This window comes from Lithobates pipiens, unplaced genomic scaffold (assembly GCF_037356315.1).
Source record: "Lithobates pipiens isolate NorthernLeopardFrog02 unplaced genomic scaffold, aLitPip1_a1.2 Scaffold_35, whole genome shotgun sequence".
Classification (NCBI taxonomy): Eukaryota; Metazoa; Chordata; class Amphibia; order Anura; family Ranidae; genus Lithobates; species Lithobates pipiens.
This window is the reverse complement of record NW_027507811.1, coordinates 18,266,941-18,289,286: the sequence shown is the minus strand read 5'-3', so window position 1 is coordinate 18,289,286 and position 22,346 is coordinate 18,266,941. Positions and strand designations below refer to the sequence as shown.

The following is a 22,346-nucleotide window of genomic DNA, read 5'->3' as shown; positions in this document are numbered from 1 at the left end:
CCCTTTCCCCTGTAACCCCCTGTACACTTTTCCCCCTTTTTTCCTGAACATACTTCATCACTTCCTGTACACACACCCCACCCCGTTTGTATACTCTGCCCCCTTTTCCCCTGCACGCACAGCCCATTCTGCTCTCACTACCCCCCCCTGTACAGATTATCCCCTCCCCCCTGCCCCTCGCACACAATTTTTTTTATGTTAGAGCTGGCTTCAGCTCCACCTTCCCACTTAAGCCTAAACTACAGGCATCCCTATAGGGGAGGTACAGCCAGCATTGAGCCCCACCCCCTCTCCATTCTGATGCATTCTGTCTCCTTATCTTTTCTGTTTATTGCAAATTGAGGAAGACCCCCACCAGCAGCTATTTAGGGCAAAAAGAACGAAATTTTCAGCTACTACATTTTCCTCTCTCGGACCAGTGTAGTAACTGGCTTGTACTGTTGTAAGCTTGTGTTTTGGTGAACGAAAGTGCACCTCTGGCTCTAGGTCTAGGCTCAATCTGCACAAAATAGGATAGAGGAGGAGGCAGAGCACTTCACAGCAAAAGTTAGAAGGAGGAGGAGTAGACGGGAGCTTTATGTGCACTGTGTGCACTGCCTGTCATGCCCCTCTCCCTCAGTCTAGAACTCCATCTCCATTTGTCGGTATTGTGGGATATTGGCGGCATCTGCCAACTGCTACTGTTGGACTTCTGCACAAATCTAAACATGGACTGGTTTATAGACTGGATACACCCTAGATATAGCGCCATTTATTTATTTTTTTTGTTTATAGAGCCTCTGGTTTATAGACCAGATACATCCTAAACGTAGGACCATTTATCCAGCTGTCCATCCAGAGCCTCCGGATTAAAAACAAAATACATCCTAAATATAGAGCCATTTATCCAACTTTACATCCAGAGCCTCTGGTTTATAGACCAGAGGCATCCTACATATAGAACCATTTATCCAACTGTCCATCCAGATCCTCTGGTTTATAGACCAAATACATCCTAAATATAAAGCCATTTATCCAACTGTCCATCCAGAGCCTCTGGTTTATAGACCGGATACATCCTAAATATAGAGCCATTTATCCAACTGTCCATCTTGAGCCTCTCATTTATAGACCGGATACATCCTAAATATAGAACCATTTATCCAACTGTAGATCCAGAGCCTCTGGTTTATAGATCAGATACATCCTAAATATAAAGCCATTTATCCAACTGTCCATCTCGAGCCTCTGGTTTATAGACCAGATACATCCTAAACATAGAATCATTTATCCAACTGTCCATCCAGAGCCTATGGTTTATAGACTGGGTATATCATAAATATAGAGCCATTTATTCAACTGTCCATCTAGAGCCTTTGGTTTTTAGACCAGATACATCCTAAGTATAGATTATTTATCCAACTGTCCATCTAGAACATTTGGTTTATAGACTAGATACATCCTTATAGCCCACTACTGACCACTATCAGACGTTCCCTTGAAAGTTGGCATAACCTCAAGCTCACCTGGTGGGGGAGAATGAGTGTTATTAAAATGGATATACTTCCAAAGACATTATACCTGTTTCAAACGCTTCCCATCCTCCTCCCGAAGACATTTTTCTTCGCATTGCGCTCTATGCTAGGCAAATTCCTGTGGCAACACCACCCTCCTAGACTTAAAAAAAAGTTTTATGTGCCCCTAAGCATAAAGGAGAAGTTTTATGTGCCCCTAAGCATAAAGGAGGTACTGGTCTCCCGGATTTCCAACTATACCACTCCTCATCGCTATTTTCCCGGCTTTTGGAATGGTTCCCGAGGCCACGTACTAAACCCTCCACCTTAATTGAACAGGATATGGCTACAGTGGATCTGCGGGCCCTGCTCTGGGGGTATAACACCAAGTTTCACACAATGCAGGGAATCTCCCCTCTAACGAAGGCAGCCTTTACGTTGTGATACAATAAGGCTAATCCTTATGCCCCGTCCACCGATCCCAGTTCATTATCTCCGTTATTTGACAACTTGGCCCTACCTGCTCTCTCTGCCAAGACACACTTCGGGTCATACACACGTGAAAACTGGCCAACGGCTAATCAGTTTGTCCATCCCACTACTGGACATTTCCGTCCCCCTACAGACCCGCAGACTGCTGTCATGACGGACTGGCTGACCACAATCTCGCTAAACCAGCTTTGCAGAAATCTTAACCTATCAGGGAGGGCCCACAGACCACTCACGCCTTTTGAGGACCTTTGCAGTCTCTCTCAAACCCCAAGACACACCTTATCGTTAATATACAAAGATATCCAAACCCGCCTACATGACACTCTCCCCGCATACACAAGTAAATGGTCTAGAGATCTGAATATGGAGATCTCCCCAGCACAGTGGACAACCTCGTTTACACTCACACATAAATCATCCAGGTCCGGGTTCACACAAGAGAAGAACTACAAATTGCTGTCGAGGTGGTACAGGGTTCCGGTCTTGGTGCACAGGATGTTCCCATCAACCACAAATATGTGTTGGCGATGTCACGGAGCGCAAGGATCCTACATCCATGTATGGTGGGATTGTGATAAGGTTCGCCCATTTTGGGATAAGATTTTTGAGATATATAATGATGCATATCAGACTTCGTTGCCTCCTTCGCCTTTGTCTGCTCTTCTATCCATCCCCCCTGGAACGATCCAATCTCAGAGATGTAGTCTTTTAAGATTTTTTCTCTCAGCAGCTCACCATGTCATTTCCTTATACTGGAAGAAGGACTCCACCCCCCCTATTTCCAAGTGGGTGGATATCCTTAATGACATAATGCTCATGGAGGAATTGCAGGCGAAGGCGGACGACACTTATGATAAGTTCACCATGTTGTGGTCCCTCTGGCGGCACCATTCCCAGACGGAACTGTTTCTTAATAATCTTAGGATCTTTTAAGCAAGCCTACCGCCACTTCTGAATGGAGGTTGGCGTCGCCGGTGTGGCCACAAGAGACATTTAGAAGTGGAACTTACTTGATTCTGCCCCTAAGTCTGACCTTTATGGTGGATTTTATACCAACAACTGAGAATATCCTACACCTAACCTCTCCGGTAAATGCATTTGCTGTGCCTCCCCCCCCCACCCCTTTTTTGTCTTTGTTGTATTTACCGCCTCACCCCCCCCCTCCCACCCCTCTTTTTTTCTTATTCTTACCGATGTGCCTATTTTGACGTTAATGGTGACATACGTGTTGTGGTTGCCTATTTTCATGTTTGTTATTTCACACTACCTGGCATATAATAAAAATATATTCAACCCTAGATACATCCTTAATATAGAGCCATTTATCCAACTGTCCATCCAGAGCCTCTGGTTTATAGACCAGATACATCCTAAACATAGAATCATTTATCCAACTGTCCATCTAGTCTAGAGCCTCTGGTTTATAGACCAGATACATCCTTAACCACTTCGTTACTGAGCCTATTTCTGAGACTTGGTGTTTACAAGTTAAAAACTGTTTTTATGCTAGAAAATTACTTAGAACTCCCAAACATTATATATATATATATATATATATATATATATATATATATATATATATATATATATATATATATATATATATATATATATATATATATAAATATTTATATATATATATATATATATATATATATAAATATTCTAGAGAGTAAAATGGTGGTCATTGCAATACTTTCTGTCATACCGTATTTGCACAGCGGACTTACAAGCGCACTTTTTGGGGAAAAAATATATATTTTTTAAATTAAAAAATAAGACTACAGTAAAGTTAGGGCAATTTTTTTTTATTGTGAAAGATAATGTTACGCCAAATAAATTGATACCCAACATGTCAGACTTCAAAATTGCGCCCGCTCGTGGAATGCCGACAAACTTTTACCCTTTAAAATCTCCAAAGGCGATGTTTACAAAATTATACAGGTTGCACGTTTTGAGTTATAGAGGAGGGCTAGGACTAGAATTATTGCTCTCACACTACTGATCGGGGGAAATACCTCACGTGTGTGGTTTGAACACTGCTTTCATATGCGGGCGCTACTTACATATGCGTTCACTTCTGCATGCAAGCTCGGCGGGACGGGGCAAAAAAATTCTTATATATTTTACCTTTTTATTTTTTCACTGTTAATAAAATTGTGTCACTTTTATTCCTATTACAAGGAATGTAAACATCCCTTGTAATAGAAAAAAAGCATGACAGGACCTCTTATGAGATGTGGGGTCAAAAAGACCTCAGATCTCATATTTACACTAAAATGCAATAATAATAAAAAAAAAATATTTTTGTCATTTGAAAAAAATGGCAAAAAATAAAATGTCCCTTTAAGAGGTATGGGCGGAAGGGATGTTTTGATGTCGCTTCTGCCCTGCAGTGTCATGGAGACGGATGGGGGCCATCTTCCCCTCAATCTTCTCCATGCACAGCTAGGGAACAGACCGGATCGCCTCCGCCGGCGGCTCCGGTAAGCGGCAGAGGGCACCTGAGCATGGTGGGAGAGGGCCCCTCCCGTCGCCGATAAAAGTGATCTTGCGAAATACGGGCCGAAACACCTTCCTCAGTCTCTATCTCCGGAACTGCGGCCCTCACAAACCCTAGACCGCTTTCTGAGTAGGTCAGCATCCCCATCCCCTTCTCCGGGCTCTTCCACGTACGCGCAGGTGGCCTCCCAATCGGCAGTACAAGATATTCCACAAACCCTGCCGGGCACCCACTCAGACACAATGTCTGCCCCCGTGACAGTGGAAGTGCTCGATGACAAGCTGCGAGTTCTCCTGCAAGACCTGACAAGTAATGTTTCTAAGGAAATGGGTAAACTGGCTCATGAATTGCGGGGGGAGCTTGCTCAAATTGGCGAACGGACTGATGTTCTGGAAACTAAATTTGATGACTTGATACAGTACGTGCACGTTTAAGTAGAAGATAAGAAGAAGAAGAAGATAACGCCGGTTTGAAGCAATCTGTTTCTCAGCTCCAGTCCCAACAGGAAGACCTGGAGAACAGGGAACGCCGCCAAAACCTACGCATCAGAGGGGTTCCTGAGACCGTCAGCGAGGGAGAGATCAAACCGTACCTGCTCAGCCTCTTCAATGTTGTCGCTCCTCGAATCCCAGATATAGATTGGAGACTGGATAGAGCACACAGATCCTTGGCCCCAAAACCCCCTGCTGGAGCTAACTCACGAGACATCATAGTACGCTTCCACTACTACGATAGCAAAGAAGCTTTGACCATGGCCACCCGCAACAAATCTCGTTTGGAATTTAAGGGAGCCAAGATTCAAATTTTCAGTGACTTATCCCCAATCACCCTCGCTAAACGTCGCAGCTTCCGCCCTGTAACTACACATCTGCAGAATCACCAGTTCCCGTATCAGTGGAGTTTCCCCTTTCGGCTCTCGGCTACTAAAGATGGGATTCAATATTCCATGAGGGACCTCCAGGAAAGTGAAGCATTCATCCGCAACCTGGGTCTACCACCCTTACCAGACGAAGATCCCACCCCTCTCCCGACGACACCCAGGCCTTTGCCCATTCCATGCAGGATTTGGACCCCTGTCCTCCAGAAATCGCAGAAGTCCTTCTCTACTCCCCAGCGTAACCCGTTTCCCAGGCTCCCTCCTTGAAGAGAACTTTCATGTGCTATGTTTGGATAGCTCCGGCCTCGGCCCTTGTTTCACCATGTTTTTTCCCCCTGACAGGGGGAGTTTTCACCCTTATCCATGGGTTGTAACTTTTCTTCTATCCATGTTTTTGGTTGTTGGGACTACAGTATAACATTCTTACTACCTGTTGCTATTGCTGGAAGGTGGTGGGGGTCTCTCCAGACGTGCTGGAACCCCTGCTGTGCCTCCTTTTGTTCCACAGCTATGGCTGTGGACTCCTGGGTGGTTTTTACCCCCCAGGCTTTACTTCTACAATTTATGTTTTTTTTTTTGTTTTTTTTTGGGCCTTTTTTTTGGCCTTTCTTCCATTTTTTGCTCTTTATGGTTATTTTCTATTTCACTCTTTAGATGCATTGTTGTTATTATATGCTACTATATGTTTTCCACTTCTAGGATACACCACGGGACCCAGCATTGTCTTGGTTTGTATGGTTCTATCTGGTCAATGTCTGTTTACTATGGATACCCTGGGCTAAAATTATTTTGTAAACAATGGCTTTGAGGGTACTTACTTATAACGTTAAGGGACTGAACTCTATTCATAAGCGCTGGTTAGCTTTGAAGGAGTTCAAATCCTCAAACGCGGACGTGGTCCTAGTCCAGGAGACTCATTTTCGCCCAGGGGGCTCTCTTAAATTTGCCGCCAAGCATTTTCCGGTTTCTTTTATGGCCTCCGACCCATCTGGTAAAGCTGGGGTCGCGATACTGATTAAAAAAACCTGCCCGTTACGGGTTAAGTCTTCATTTGTTGACCCTCAGGGTAGATACATTCTCCTGGACTGTGACTACCTATCCCGCTCTCTTACTGTGATTAATGTTTATGCCCCCAACTCGGGTCAGATTCAATTCCTCACTGAGGTCTTGGGAAATCTGGGCACATATGCCCAGCCATTCATGATCATCGGAGGGGACTTCAATATGACCATGTCCGCTAGGAGAGACAGGCAAACCCTGTTTTCAGATAACCCCTCCTCTAAAACGGAACGTCAATCTACTGCATTTCGCAAACTCATTAGGTCCCACAATTTCTTAGACATATGGAGGATCAAGCACCCTACACAAAGGCAATTTTCCTTCTATTCCCCCCCACACAAGATGTACTCCAGATTGGACTACATTTTTGTTACGGCGCCCTTACTAACGTCCGCAGTGGCCTCGGAGTTGAACCTCATGACGTGGTCGGACCACACCTCGGTTCAGCTTGACCTCACTCTCTCCTCCTCCACTCCCAGAACCTGCCAGTGGAGACTCAACGATTTTCTCCTACGCGACCCAGTTATTGAAACCCATCTGTCACAACGTTTAGCCAAATTTTTTCAACTTAACGAAGGGTCCGTGCGGGACGTGTCCACCCTTTGGGAGGCCCACAAAGCCTTTTTTAGAGGACTGTGTATCTCAGCCGGCTCCCGCCTTAAGCGGGACTCGGCTGCTCAGAGACTGGACATTCTCTCGCAATTGCGAAAAGCTGAAGCTCTGCTCTTGTCCTCCCCTTCGGTGCCGCGTCTGCATACAGTGACCTCCCTACGCGAACGGTTAATATCTTTAGATATGCATAAATGCTCCAAGGCCCTGCTTTGGGCGAAACAAAAATTTTATGAGTTTGCCAACAAGCCCCATAGGATGTTGGTGAATAAGCTCAAACCCCGTCCATTTCACTCATATCCTGAACTCCTTCTCCAGTCAGATGGCACTCCAACCTACTGCCCCTTAACAATGACTAAAGTCTTCGGTGCATTCTACAAAAAATTATATAACTGCCTAGCTTCTGATCCCAAACACGTGTTCTCTCAGGATAGCTTCGATGCTTTCTGTACTTCCTTGAAATTGCCAGTGTTGTCCTCATCCCAAGTAGACTCCCTTAATGCTACTGTCACGCAAGAAGAACTGGAAGCGGTTGTGAAAGAACTCCCATCCCATAAATCCCCAGGGCCTGATGGACTACCCTATATTTATTATAAGACTTTCCTCCCGACATTAAGCCCCCATTTGCTAACTCTTTTTACCTCCCTACAGAAGGGTATCGTACCCCATTCTCAGTTTCTTCATGCACACATTACAGTTATCCCGAAACCGGGTAAATCACCTACTTTACCAGACAACTACAGACCCATAGCCTTACTTAACTCCGATTATAAAATCTTCACTAAAATTCTAGCTAATAGGCTCTCCACTATGATTCCTACCTTGATCCATAACGACCAGGTGGGGTTTGTCCTGGGTAGACGGGCGGGTGACAATACCAGAAGTACCATCGACCTCATAGATCTACTCGATAAAACATCTCCATTATCCTGAGTTTAGATGCGCAAAAAGCTTTTGACAGGCTAGGATGGCCTTACATGTTTGCCACTCTTCAACGTTTTGGTTTTTCTGGTTCTTTTCTGTCGGCCCTGCAAGCTTTATACTCTCTTCCCACGTCCCAGGTCCAATTGGCATCTTAGATATCCCCGCTTTTTACACACAGCAATGGCACTAGACAGGGATGTCCCCTCTCCCCCTTACTGTTTATACTATGTCTTGAGCCTCTAGCCGCAGCTATACGGGTGAACCCGGACATAAGCGGAGTCTCCCTCAGACAGAAAGAGTATAAGTTGTCTCTTTTTGCAGACGACATACTCCTCACCCTGACGAAACCTCACATCTCCCTCCCCAACCTTCACACCCTTTTAGATACATTCAGCGGACTATCGGGATATAAGGTTAATACAACTAAAACTGAAGCGCTCCCCATCCATATACCACCCTCACTTCTCGCTTCTTTGAAACACAATTTCCTCTATCACTGGTGCCCTGTCTCCCTCAAGTACCTTGGCATTAACTTGACCGCCACATACAGCTCTCTCTACGAAGCCAACTTTATCTCCCTAATTGCGGAAACGCATAGCTTGCTTTGGGGATTGGACATCCTGCCCTTTGTCCCTCTTGGGCAGGATTAATGTATTAAAAATGGCCATACTCCCTAAGTTTTTATATCTCTTTGAAACTTTACCAATCGCGATTCACATGCCACAGCTTAGGAATATTCAACGGGCCTTCACTAAATTTATCTGGGGGAATAAATCGCACAGGATCGCCCAAACGGTGGTTTTTGCTCCACATTCCCATGGAGGGCTGGGAGCCTCCGACATGGTGAAGTATTACTATGCAACTCATCTTCTGGCAGCTATCTCCTGGTCATCGTATTTCGCTACCAGTAGATGGGCGGAGCTGGAATTGAGTGTCATTATCCCTGTCCATTCTTGCTCTATGCTGTGGTCAGACCTACCCTCCTCCATAGCTCAGCTTAGGTGCATAAACCTTGGGCCAATGCACTTTACGCTATCCATATGGAAAAAATGTCATGGGAAGTTCTCTCTCTCCTCTCCTTGTCCTCCCCTGTTGAATGTCATCTTCAACCCAGATCTGCCAGACAGTCTCTCTGTGAAGAATATGTTCCCATGGTTTAGTTCGGGCATCTTCCAACTCCGCCACTTGGTGCACCCGATATCCCGTAAACTCCTATCTTTTCCAGAGCTTCAGAATAAATACGACATTCCGAATCAGCTACTTTTTTCATACCTCCAATTTAAGCACTATTTCTATTCCAGATCTCCTGCCCTGACCTTAACCAACCCTAGCGCCTTTGAAACTTTATGCACTCAGGGCCCTTGTCAGAAAGGCCTCATATCCTCTATATACAACATCCTCCACAATTCCAGCTCTCCTACCATAGAATCCCACCTCTATATAAAGAGATGGGCCAAAATATTACCAATTTACTTAACTCTTTCTCAATGGCAGGATATCTGGACGTCCACTTCTAAAGTTTCTAGGTGTGTAGAGCAGAGAGAGACGGCCTACAAGGTACTGATGTTTTGGTACAAAACCCCTATAAGTGTTACACAAATATGATCCCACCGTATCTAAACTGTGTTGGAGGTGTTTACGGAATGATGGCTCCCATTACCATATATTCTGGAGCTGTCCTTTGATTGTACCTTTTTGGTCCTCGGTCCAATCCATACTCCACTCTGTGTTGGGAATAGATATCCCTTTAGACCCTAGGCACTATTTACTAGGCCTGCCTATTACGGCGCTATCTAAATACGCCAAAAAGTTGACAGCTTTTATCCTCTTAGCTGCCAAGAGAGTGATTCCTGCCCTCTGGCTATCTCCTACCCCCCCCCCCCCCTACCCACTCACAGCTAATCTCCGCTATAAAGCACATATGCGCAGGATGGAACACATGACTGCACTGGTACAGGACTCCCTTCCCAAGTTCTCTATGATATGGGATAGGTGGGACAACTCCACATTTAACCCAGAGACACCACCCTGATATGTTGCTACGAACTCCCAGGAATGTTTTATTAAGGCTCGGTCTCGGGATTCTAATTATACGTCCCTTCTACAACTTACAGTTTTTATTTTCATTATGTTTCTTTTGTTTTCGAATCTGTGGTGTATCCTTTTCCCCTCCCCTCTAATGTGACTTATAAATGTCTCAACACTTTATATCCCGCCTGCGGTGGTTTTTGCTGTTATACTTATACCGACAATCCTGAATGTCTGTATCGAAAGTGTATTTTTTCTGTTATGCAAATCTTTTTCAATAAATATACATAAAAAAAAAAGTGATCTTGCGGCGAATCTGCCACAGAGACCACTTTTATCTGAAAGAGAATCGCCAGCTCCTAAATAGGATACCGAGGTTATGGTAGCTAGCTGCTACCATAACAATGGTATTCCTCTTCAAAGACAGGACGTTCAGGAACATCCTAAGGGAAGGAAGTGGTTAATATAGAACCATTTATCCAACTGTCCATCTGGAGTTGCTGGTTTGTAGAACAGACACATAATAAATATAAAGATGGAGATCTTTTCCTATTATATGGAGTAGAACATGGAGACAGGAAGAGTGTGATTGTACAGACACAGGAAGTGATACTACAGCTGGAGAGGAAGTGATGTCAGGGCAGACAGGAAGTGATGTAACTAAGGAAAAGGAAGTGATGTCTAATAAAGGAAGTCCTTGGTGAGAGGTGAGTTGTGAGGAAAAAAAGAGAAGACGTTGGATTTGACAGCAGAGGAAGTAATAATATTAATTTATTTAGAAGGACACAAGGATCTCTACAAGGACGTCATGATGGAGAATCAGCCGCCCCTCACATCACCGGGTAAGAGGAGACTTTATTGTAAAGGAGAGAGCAGTACGGAGGCTCCACCTAGATCCCCCATCATCTGATAAACACATAGAAACAATGTATTCAGTCAGTGTGTGTGTTTCCTACAGATGGATCCAGTAATGGGAACCCACCAGAGAGATGTCCCCGTCCTCTGTATTCCCGGGATTCCACACAGGAAGATCACACCATCCCCCACCATCATCAGGTAGGTGGGGCTGAGCAATTAGAACTCAAATACGTTGTAGAATTCTACGCTTCAAAATAACATTCTTCTATTTCATCTCTTGTTTCCTTTTACAAATCCATTCTATCATATTTGCACTTTAGGTTGAAGAACTAAAAGACATCAAATTTGAGGTTAAAGTAGAAAAAGAAGAGAAGTCCGGGGATCCGCAGTCTATGGAGGAGGGAGATCCTCTGTATTCCCGGGATTCCACACAGGAAGATCACACCATCCCCCACCATCATCAGGTAGGTGGGACTGAGCAATTAGAACTCAAATGTTTTCTAAGCTACCCTCACCCCCATCCCCGTTTGTAGCTACTTTGAGCGCCCTACATTTTTCACCCCCCATTTTTAATTTTTAATATACATTCCTTTCCTCTGTGGGTCTTAAGCCCAGTCAAATGTCATTGCGGGTCCTCTTCCTCCTTGTCTTGTACTTTATCTGCCTTGAGTTGACTATTAGATGTTTTCAATTATTTTTGGTGAAGGGTGAAGGACGGATTAATATAAAAGCCGAGGTTAAAGAAGAAGTAGAGACGTATGTGGGGGGTGATCAGCCATTCACGGAGGAAGCCGGGATGATTATGAAAAGTGAACAGGAAGAGATTTCTCTACCTATCAACACTATGGAAAAAACAGGTCACAGTCTCATTTTACTTCTAAGTATAAGGATTGTAGTTTAAGATTTTTTTTTTAGATAATTATCAGATCTTCACATCATCCTATAGGCAGGTTCTAAAAGGTTTAATATGTGTTTGCCTACTAAAGGGTTAATGTGTGGTGTGGTAAGAGTTAACACTTGGTGCTTTGATGTTCCTTCCCCTTCATGTATCACTTCCTGATTCTGAAAGCTGAACTATGTGGTGGGTTTTCCCCCTTAGCGGGACCCCTGGATTGGTTACAAGAAGGTTTGAGAAAAGAGGTGGGCAGGAGGTGTGGCTGTCCTGGGTGCAATGAATGAATGAATAATTTGTATAGTGCACAAAGTGAACTGAATCGCATCAAGGCACTGTGCAGAGCTTTGTTGTCCAGCTTCTAGAAGAGGAAGGTCTTCAGTTTTTTCCTGAAGACCTGGAGGTTTTCTTCCAAGCGGATGTTGGTTGGTAGGGCGTTCCACAATACGCGTACGCAATGGTTTTCTGTAAGGATGGGGGTGCCTTCCTTCTGTTACAAGGCTGACTGGAACAGTGATTTAGACATGGGGGTGACTGATCGGCATAGGATCTCCTAAACTTGCACATCATGAATGAGGAGTGGGTGCAGTTTGGCATCTTTGCCCTGGGCACTGGAAGACCTTGTCCCAGCACTGGTTCCAAGGACTGGACTTTTGCTGCCATTTACTGGGATGCAAATAAGCTATAAAAAGTTATGAACAACGCCGCACAGCCAAATTCGGTACATTGTTATTAGAGAGAGGGAATGCAATTGTGATTCTGTATATCCCTGATATTTACTTCTATGGAACGTGGACAGAACGGTAAATATAACTTTATTAACTAAAGAACTTATTGGTTAAGAGTAACCATCTGTGTTACTTTGGAAGAGAAGAGACTTGACAGTGTATTGGGTAGAACTGGGGAATATAATGTACAATCCAGTTAAGTCTTGATGTCATAGAGTGATGATAAGGAGCCTCCAGTTTGGGGCAGAGAGATTGGTGGTGGCCAGTGACAGAGGGTCTGCAGGTAAGGGTAGTTTGGCACCTGGTTGGGCTCCTATATTTGGGCCCACTGCAGACCAGAACCCTCCTAGGGACCATGCTTGGAACCACAGTGTGCAAGGCCTTTGCAGAGTGAGTGCGGTGGTTCCAATCTTTGCCATGTGCTGGGTTGTAGTCCATGCCAAGCTGAAAATCTCCATCCTTTTGGATACTTTCAGGAACTGTAAGTGTGTATCACCTTGGGCGGCACAGTGGTGTAGTGGTTAGCACTCTCACCTAGCAGTAAGAAGATCACTGGTTCAAATCCCAACCACGACACTACCTGCCTGGAGTTTGCATGTTCTCCCTGTGCCTGCGTGGGTTTCCTCCGGGTACTCCGGTTTCCTCCCACAATCCAAAGACATGCAGGTAGGTTAATTGGCCTCTGTCCAAAATTGGCCCTAGTATATGAATGGGGACCTTGGATTGTGGGCTCCTTGAGGATAGGAATGTGGGTGTAGCAATGTACAGGGAAAGAGACAATTGTAGACACGCACTCAGGTTGAACTGGATGGACTGGTGTCTTTATTCAACCTAACTAACTATGAAACTATGAAACCTCATTGGTCAACCATTCTCAGCTTTCAGGGCACTCTCACTGCTCCACTGGTCAGGGGATTTGAAATACCCCGCTGCTCTCTCTCTCTTCTGCATTCTGAGCTGCCAGGATGGACCAGATGGTATCTGATTGGTCAGCACTATCATATGTAAAGTGGAGACCAGGAGGGTGGGGAGAGGATCTGGTGTTAGGTCAGCTCTACAGTTCTTCTGTAGAGGTGATTGAACAGTTTAATAAACTATTAAACTAGGGGCTCATTTACACTCGCTTCAACACACAGTAAAGCGCTTCCTGCTTCAACATGCTTTTTTGATGCTTCGGTGATTCTTCAGTGATGCTTCAGCAGTGTTTCAGTGGTGCTTCGGTTATGCTTCAAAGATCCTTAAGTGGTGCTTTGAAGATGCATTAGTGATGATTCAGTGGTGCTTTGGTGATGCTTCATTGGTGCTTCGATGATCCTTAAGTGGTGCTTTGGTTGTGCTTCAGTGGTGCTTCGATGATCCGTAAGTGGTGCTTTTGTTATGCTTCAGTGGTGCTTCCATGGTGTTTCAGTGGTGCTTCATCGATCCTTAAGTGGTGCTTTGGTTATGCTTCAGGGGTGCTTAGATGATCCTTAGGTGGTGCTTTGGTGATGCTTCAATGATCCTTAAGTGGTGCTTTGGTGATGCTTCAAGTGAGCTTTGTCATAGACCTCTTTGGAGGTTTTGAAGATGCTTTGAAGCACCACTAAAGCGACATGGAGTATAATTTTTGAAGCAAAGCAAAAGCAAGGTGTAAACAGGACTGTGAGCTCACCATTTTATTTAGTGGCAGGAGCTTTTGACTGCCGTTCAGAGAGCTTTAAGGGCTCGTTTACACTTCAAAACAAGGCTTCAGACATGATTTTTTTTAAAGTTTTCTTAACGCCAGTCAAAGTCCGTCACCAAATAACATGGTTGGCTTACAGTCCTGTTTACACCTCACTTTTGCTTAGCTTCGGCTTTGCTTCAAAAATGATACCCCATGCCACTTTAGTGGTGCTTCAAAGCGTCTTCAAAGCCTCCATAGAAGTCTATGACAATGTTCGCTTGAAGCACCTGCAGCTTTTGAAAGACTTTAATTTAGCTTTAGCTTCGCTTTGGAGAAAGTACAGGTATGACACACACACACACACACACACACACACACACACACACACACACACACACACACACACACACACACACACACACCATCTGCCAAAGTTCAATAAAGCTTAAAAAGAGCATCACCGAAACATCACTGAAGCACCACCGAAGCATCAAAAACACATCATAAAAAAATACAGGTATGAAATATCCACACACACACACACAGGTCATCTGCCAAACGTCAACAAAGCGTAAAAAGAGCATCACGAAGCATCAAAAACACATCATAAAAAATTGTACCCCCATGTCGCTTTAGTGGTGCTTCAAAGCATCTTCAAAGTCTCCATAGAAGTCTATGACAAAGCTCACTTGAAGCTTCACCAAAGCACTACTAAAGCATCAAAAACACATAAAAGCATGTTGAAGCAGTAGGCGCTTTAATGTGTGTTTAAAGCTGAAGCAAGTGCAAACTAACCTAACAGCTTTTATTGTCTCCACACTGATGGAGGAGCGATGGAGCCACCCTAGGACTCCAGCATTGAAAATCTGGAGGAGGTTTTTTTTTTTTATTTTATTTTTTTTGCCATATTTTGATGTTACAGTTGCACCCGGTTCCATGCCAGAGCTCTGTGAAAGTGCTGACTGTTAGACCAAAGTGGCTTTTATTTTTCTTGCTCACTCAGCTTGGAGTCCATATATGATCTGCAAACTCTTCATAATATAAAATCCGGCCAATCCGATGTAGTAACAATCCACTAACGCGTTTTGGATAATGAAGCCTCAGTCATAGCTATTTATTATTATAGAATTAGCAGATGATATATGGACTCGGTGTGAAGACTTTTCTGGTTGATTTTGGAGGGAGAACAGGAGCCCAGCTGTGAGATCGGCATTTCCACTTATTCCACCGACGGGGAGGAGGAGCCAAAACTCCACTTATTTGTCATCTACTGAGATTTATTCTATTTTTTTTTCTTCTTTCCAACAGATGGATGTGATGTCAGGAATTCCTCGGAGAGACGTCTTCTATTATCTGCTGATTGTAAGTCAGAAGATAATGTCATCACACAGGATCCTCCAGGAGGAAATCCAAATACACAAAATATACATCACAGACCTTCCTGTCCGGAGACATCAATGGATCCCTCTGATCAGGGGGAATCTTCTCATCAATCACATACTATGATTGGAAATATCCATGTAAGATCTCACACTGCAGATCCATCAACAGATCCTTCTAATCCAGAGGAATCTTCCTCACCCCATGAAGGAGATCACCGAGGTGACAATCTATTCTCATGTTCAGAGTGCGGGAAATCTTTCACTTATAGATCAAGCCTTGTGACACACCAAAGAATTCACACGGGTGTGTGTCCCTTTTCATGTTCAGAGTGTGGGAAATCTTTCCAAAAAAAATATCATCTTGTTAGACACCAGAGAATTCACACGAATGAGAGTCCTTTTTCATGTTCAGAATGTGAGAAATCTTTCACTCGTAAAGAAAACCTTGATGCACACCAGAGAATTCACACGGGTGAGCGCCCTTATTCATGTTCCGAGTGCGGGAAATCTTTCACTCAGAAAGATGGCCTTGATGCACACCAGAGAATTCACACAGGCGAGCGTCCTTATTCATGTTCACAGTGCGGGAAATCTTTCACTCTTAAAGGAGACCTTGTTAGACATCAGAGAATTCACACAGGAGAGCGTCCTTATACATGTTCAGAGTGCGGGAAATCTTTCACTCATAAAGGAGACCTTGTTGCACATCAGAGAATTCACACAGGTGAGCGTCCTAGTTCATGTTCAGAGTGCGGGAAATCTTTCACTCGGAAAATAGACCTTGTTAAACATCAGAGAATTCACACAGGTGAACGTCCTTATACATGTTCAGAGTGCGGGAAATCTTTCACTTTTAAAGGAGACCTTGTTAAACATCAGAGAATTCACACAGGTGAACGTCCTTATACATGTTCGGAGTGCGGGAAATCTTTCACTCAGAAAGGAGAACTTGATGCACATCAAAGAATTCACACAGGTGAGCGTCCTTATTCGTGTTCAGAGTGTGGGAAATCTTTCACTAAGAAAGGCAACCTTGTGCAGCACCAAAGAATTCATATTGGTGACCTTTGCTCAGGGATATTAAACTAAACCTGTAACACTTATCTGCTCTGTGTAATGGTTTTACACAGAGCAGCTCCAATCCTCCTCTCCTTAGGTCCCCCGCTGGCGCTCCTGGCCCCTTCCACCTGCCGAGTACCCTCATAATAAACAGCTTGCTATGGGGTCACCCAAGTGAACTCATTCTTGAGCTGTGGCTCTGTGAGTCTATTCAGGCTTGGAGCCTTTGCCCTCCCCCTCTCTCCCCTCATTGGCTCACTGGCTGTGATTAACAGCAGCAGCAGCCAATGGCTGCTGCTGCCTCAGCCAATGAGGAGAAAGAGTCCCCGGAGAGACGAGGCACTCATGCATATCACTAGATCGAGATGGTGGGAGGAGAGCTGTCGGAGAATGTAGTGTGGATGGTGGAGGAGATCTGTCGGAGAATGTAGTGTGGATGGTGGAGGAGATCTGTCGGAGAATGTAGTGTGGATGGTGGAGGAGATCTGTCGGAGAATGTAGTGTGGATGGTGGAGGAGAGCTGTCGGAGAATGTAGTGTGGATGGTGGAGGAGATCTGTCGGGGAATGTAGTGTGGATGGTGGAGGAGAGCTGTCGGAGAATGTAGTGTGGATGGTGGAGGAGAACTGTCGGAGAATGTAGTGTGGATGGTGGAGGAGAGCTGTCAGAGAATGTAGTGTGGATGGTGGAGGAGAGCTGTCGGAGAATGTAGTGTGGATGGTGGAGGAGATCTGTCGGGGAATGTAGTGTGGATGGTGGAGGAGAGCTGTCGGAGAATGTAGTGTGGATGGTGGAGGAGAGCTGTCGGAGAATGTAGTGTGGACGGTGGAGGAGATCTGTCGAAGAATGTAGTGTGGATGGTGGAGATCTGTCGGAGAATGTAGTGTGGATGGTGGAGGAGATCTGTCGGAGAATGTAGTGTGGATGGTGGAGATCTGTCGGAGAATGTAGTGTGGATGGTGGAGATCTGTCGGAGAATGTAGTGTGGATGGTGGAGGAGATCTGTCGGAGAATGTAGTGTGGATGGTGGAGATCTGTCGGAGAATGTAGTGTGGATGGTGGAGGAGATCTGTCGGAGAATGTAGTGTGGATGGTGGAGATCTGTCGGAGAATGTAGTGTGGATGGTGGAGATCTGTCGGAGAATGTAGTGTGGATGGTGGAGATCTGTCGGAGAATGTAGTGTGGATGGTGGAGGAGATCTGTCGGAGAATGTAGTGTGGATGGTGGAGATCTGTCGGAGAATGTAGTGTGGATGGTGGAGGAGATCTGTCGGAGAATGTAGTGTGGATGGTGGAGGAGCGCCTTTCGGAGAATGTAGTGTGCAAGGTAGAGGAGCTGCAACAGATGACAGTATTGATTTGCGGAGGTGGAGCTAATGTAGAAAGGATTGTGTGTCGTGTCACACTTACCTGCTCCATACTTCAACTGCAGGTCATTCCCTCTGTGTCCATCTGCTTCCTCCAGCACCACAGCCAATCACACAGGGGGCACTATCTTAAAGGGCAAGGGGCTTTTCACTTTTTGATTCACACATCCACATGCTAGTTGCCAGAACCCCTGTGTTCTCAAATGTCTAGTGTTTTCCAGTATGGTCTCCATGACTTCTAGCCTCTCTCCAGACCTTCTGTGTCTCAGTCCCCAATCAGTCACTCCAGCCTGATCTTGTGATTGTCAGGTGACCCTGTGCATTCCTGCCAGCATCCATTGTTCAATTTTTTTTTCTTCACCACCTTGTCTCCCTTTCCACTTCAGTCAGTTACCTGCTTCTCTGCACCACTCTGTGAGTTCCAGCCAGCCTCCCATTACCAGCTCCTGTCCGCTCCCAGCCTGTGTTACTCCTCTGTGTGTCCATGCACTCCTATGGAGTTAAGTACTTCCTTGTGTATCCACTGCCCCATACTCATTGTTTCTCTTTCCACGTCATCCATTCAGCTTTTGAAGATTAATTTTCCATTTAGGATTTGCTCTTCAGCTTTGTAATATCTGGGGGTTCATATTCCGATGCTGATTCGTCTCACCACTTTTCTCTGAATATTGAACTCCTCTTTAATAAGACTGTATAGATATCAAAAATTATGAAAGGAAGACGCTGTCCTGGTTTGGAAGGATAAATGCTCTTGGACAATGAACCCCATTGACAGATTTTTGTATTATTTTTTTTTTTATTTCTCCTTCATTCTGTGTTTTTTTTTTTTTTTTATTTGCAAACTCTTTACTACTTTTGTCTGGATTTCGATACAACCTCCACTGAATAGTAAAATATTGTCTCTAACAAGAAAAAAGGCACAGCTGTCCCAGACATTTCACTTTATTATCAAGCATCAGTCCTGGCGAGGCTTCCCCACTGGTTCCATAACTTTCCATTTAAAGTTGTGGGTGCAGATCGACTTTTTTCCCAACTGGATCTCTGGGCTCTCCCATGGACCCTACCAAATAAACTGAAGGACACAGGGTTTGGTCTATAGGTGGCAACACAAAACCTAATTTAGTGGAATAAGTGGATCACTACTTCCAATATGTCTGCATAGGTAGACCCAAAGACACTACTATTTGACAATCTGTCTATTCCCATTGGTATACATAGATACGTAATTGGTCCTTGGAGTGAAGCTTTCCAGTTCAATATCTTCTGCCAATTCTCCATCTGCCCCTCTCAATATCATCTCTAATTTACCTGGAATACAGACTTTGTTCTCGAACCAACAACTTACTTCTTTCATCCAATCTTTGCTGGACAGACTCGATTTCCAAAATTTACACAATATTGTCTACTCTTGCTCGCCCCAATCTCTCACCTTATATAATTACTTGAGAAAGAGAATTGGACACAACATTCAGCAATGAGGATCATAAGCAAGCATTTACTCTCTCTCATAAATATTCTGTTGGTTGTACAGTCCAAGAAATGAGCTTCAAGATTTGTATCTATTGGTATAGATGTTCAGATATCCTTCACCATATCAATCCAACCTTGCCTAACATATGCTGGAGATGTCATAATTCAGTGGGCTAGATTAGACCAGATTGATTTACAGTGATGTCAAATGTGTAATTTTACTATGAAGGGGCATGAACAATATTAAATGAGTCCTTCTGAAAGCGAGAAATACCTAAATATATTTCTGCAAGAAACACTATTTTTGGCCAGTGTTAATTATTTGTGAATACCCATTGCATTATCACATTAAGTTTGGATGTTGATGCAGTTTATTGTAACCATTGTTTTATACCAGTTTCAGTAAAATTACATTCTGGTTAATCACTATTGGTGTGAGGCTTGTTTGTTCTTCTAACAGGTGGATCCATGGATACCCAGGTAACAGCAAAGATAAGCTATATACACATTGTTATGGTTCGGCAAAGTAGAAATAAGCTTATTGGATAATACCTTTTTTCCTCAGGATTTCTTCTTCCTTTTCAGCAACGCTGCTTTTTCTAAGATAGAGCAAGTAGATTGCAGCCAAAAATAAGAAAGTGTTTTCTATTTTTTTCAAGCATGAGTCAAGTCAACACATTTTCACCATAGTGCAGCCTATAGCACATGTGTTGACTACCTTCCTCACTAATGTTGTGCCTGTAAGGGAATATCCCACACTGCGCTTGATTGCTTCCATCATATACCACTTCCTCCAGTCTGAATATAGATATTAGATATTATAGCCACATGTTACAACCAAGAACTAGGCAGCATTTGGCTGCAAAGCTGGAACTGTTTATTTGAACAAGAATACAGGCTTTTATACACTTGAGAAGGAGGTCACTCACCACATTAACAATGACCCAAATATTTACCCAAAACATTACACAATGGTTTAGCTAACGAGCTAGGTGAGTTAATTAGCACAACTAACAATGGGTGAAAGGGTGAAAGACCCTTAGGAGGCATAATAGACCTACTTGCAATAAACTGCTATGAGTCCCACAGTGTAAGGCAGTCCTTTCTGGAAATGTGGCATTTAGACCCTTAACATGGATCCAAGAGTCTGTGTGTCTTGGGGAGACATAGACTTGAATCCAAAGTAACATTACTCCAAGGGTCCCAAGGCATACACCCAGGGCCATCTTTAATATTGTTTGGACACTGGGCAAACATTTTCTTGGGCCCTCCTCATGCAATTTCGCTCTTCACCTGCTCTGAGTCTACAATAAATAGCAGCTAGACTCAAAATCAGTTTACTTGTTTATTGGTTGCTAAAGATTACTATACATAAATACTGCTCACTGATTGGTTGCTGGACATACTTACCACTCACCAATTGTTTGCTAGAGATTACTGCACATTATTACTGCTTACTGATTGGTTGCTAGAGGCTACTGCATATCCTTACCGCTCAATGATTGGTTGCAAGAGGTTAGTGCACATCATTACTGCTCACTGGTTGTTAAAGGTTACAGCACATCATCTCCTCACTGCCTGCACACCATGGACTGGGGAGGTGAGGGGACCCAGCAATAGACAAAACAATCCTAGAGATTCTAGGACTTCTGAGATTAGTGCCAATGCTGGGTGGAGGGGGGTGTGATCAGTGGCAATGCTGGGGGGTTGTTGGGATCAGTGGTGGGGGGTGGGATTAGTTAGGAGGCAGTACACTGTGGTACATTCTGAATCATGAAGAGCAAAGCTGGAAATGTTGGGCAAGTATATAGTGGGGGATTCTACAATGACCACCAATGTAATGGAAAATTTACAATGACCACCAATGTGAGGGGTGATTTACATGGACCACCAATGTGAGAGGGAATTTGCACTGACCCCCATGTAACAGGGGATTTTACGTCATCTACCAACATGCAGAGGGATTTCTTCACTGACCCCAATAAAATATAGGAGCATTTACACCAACTACCAGTGTAAGGGGGAATATACAATGACCTCCATGTAAGGGGGAATTTATACTGACAACCGTGGTCGAGGAGATTTGTACTGACCACCAATGTAAAGGGGATTTACACTGACCACCAGTGTAAGGGCAATTCTGTGCTTACCACCAATGTAAAGGGAAATGTACACAATGTAATGAATAATTTACACTGACAACCATATAATGGGGGATTTTACATCAGCAACCAATGTAGTGGGGGATTTTAAATCAACAAACCAATAAAGGGGGATTTTTACACTGCCCACTAATGTAAGGAGGATTTACACTTGACACCAATTTAAAGAGGGCTTCTACATACACTACTAATGTAAGGGAGGATTTGAAACTGACCACAAATTAAAGTTTGGATTTTTTTACTGATCACCAATATAAAAAGGAGTTTCTACACTGGCCACCAATGTAATGGGGATTCACATTGACCACTAATGTAATCAGGATTTACACTGATCACTAATGTAATGGGGATTTACACTCACCACTGATCTAATAGGAGCATTCACAGGAACCACTAATGTAGGGAGGGATTTACACTGACCACCAATGTAAGGGGGACCGTCACACTGGCCACTAGTGTGAATGAAAGGATTGTACACCAAGCCCCAATGTAATGAGAGGATTTATACTGACCACCAATGTAACAGAGACATTTAGCCTGCTTTCACATTTGAGGGTGTGTGTCGGGAACTCATTCAAAATTGATTTCCTGACACCACAGAAATGTACTGCCCTTTAGCAGATACACAGAAGTGCCATTAATTGTTAATGACAAACTCACATCGGCTGAGATGTGCATATTCACATGCACCACAATTCACGGTGCTGTGGCACCATGTTATTTTGAAAAAGGGTTCCACTTCCAATTTGGTGTCAGTGAAGAAATCCCTCTTTATATTGGTAGGTGACATAAAATTCCC

At 44.0% G+C, this 22,346-nt stretch overlaps 2 protein-coding genes across 2 annotated transcripts in view; both read left to right on the top strand.

The window, feature by feature from the left end:
• The window catches only part of LOC143955180 (uncharacterized), a 275,659-nt gene that overhangs the window by 133,402 nt on the left and 119,911 nt on the right, over nucleotides 1-22,346 (top strand).
• The window catches only part of LOC143955400 (uncharacterized), an 85,764-nt gene that overhangs the window by 39,246 nt on the left and 24,172 nt on the right, over nucleotides 1-22,346 (top strand). Inside the window, 4 exon segments of the mRNA XM_077465455.1 lie at nucleotides 10,910-11,041; nucleotides 11,164-11,307; nucleotides 11,550-11,700; nucleotides 15,417-16,576. Of these exon segments, the coding sequence (XP_077321581.1) occupies nucleotides 10,910-11,041; nucleotides 11,164-11,307; nucleotides 11,550-11,700; nucleotides 15,417-16,576 (1,587 nt within the window).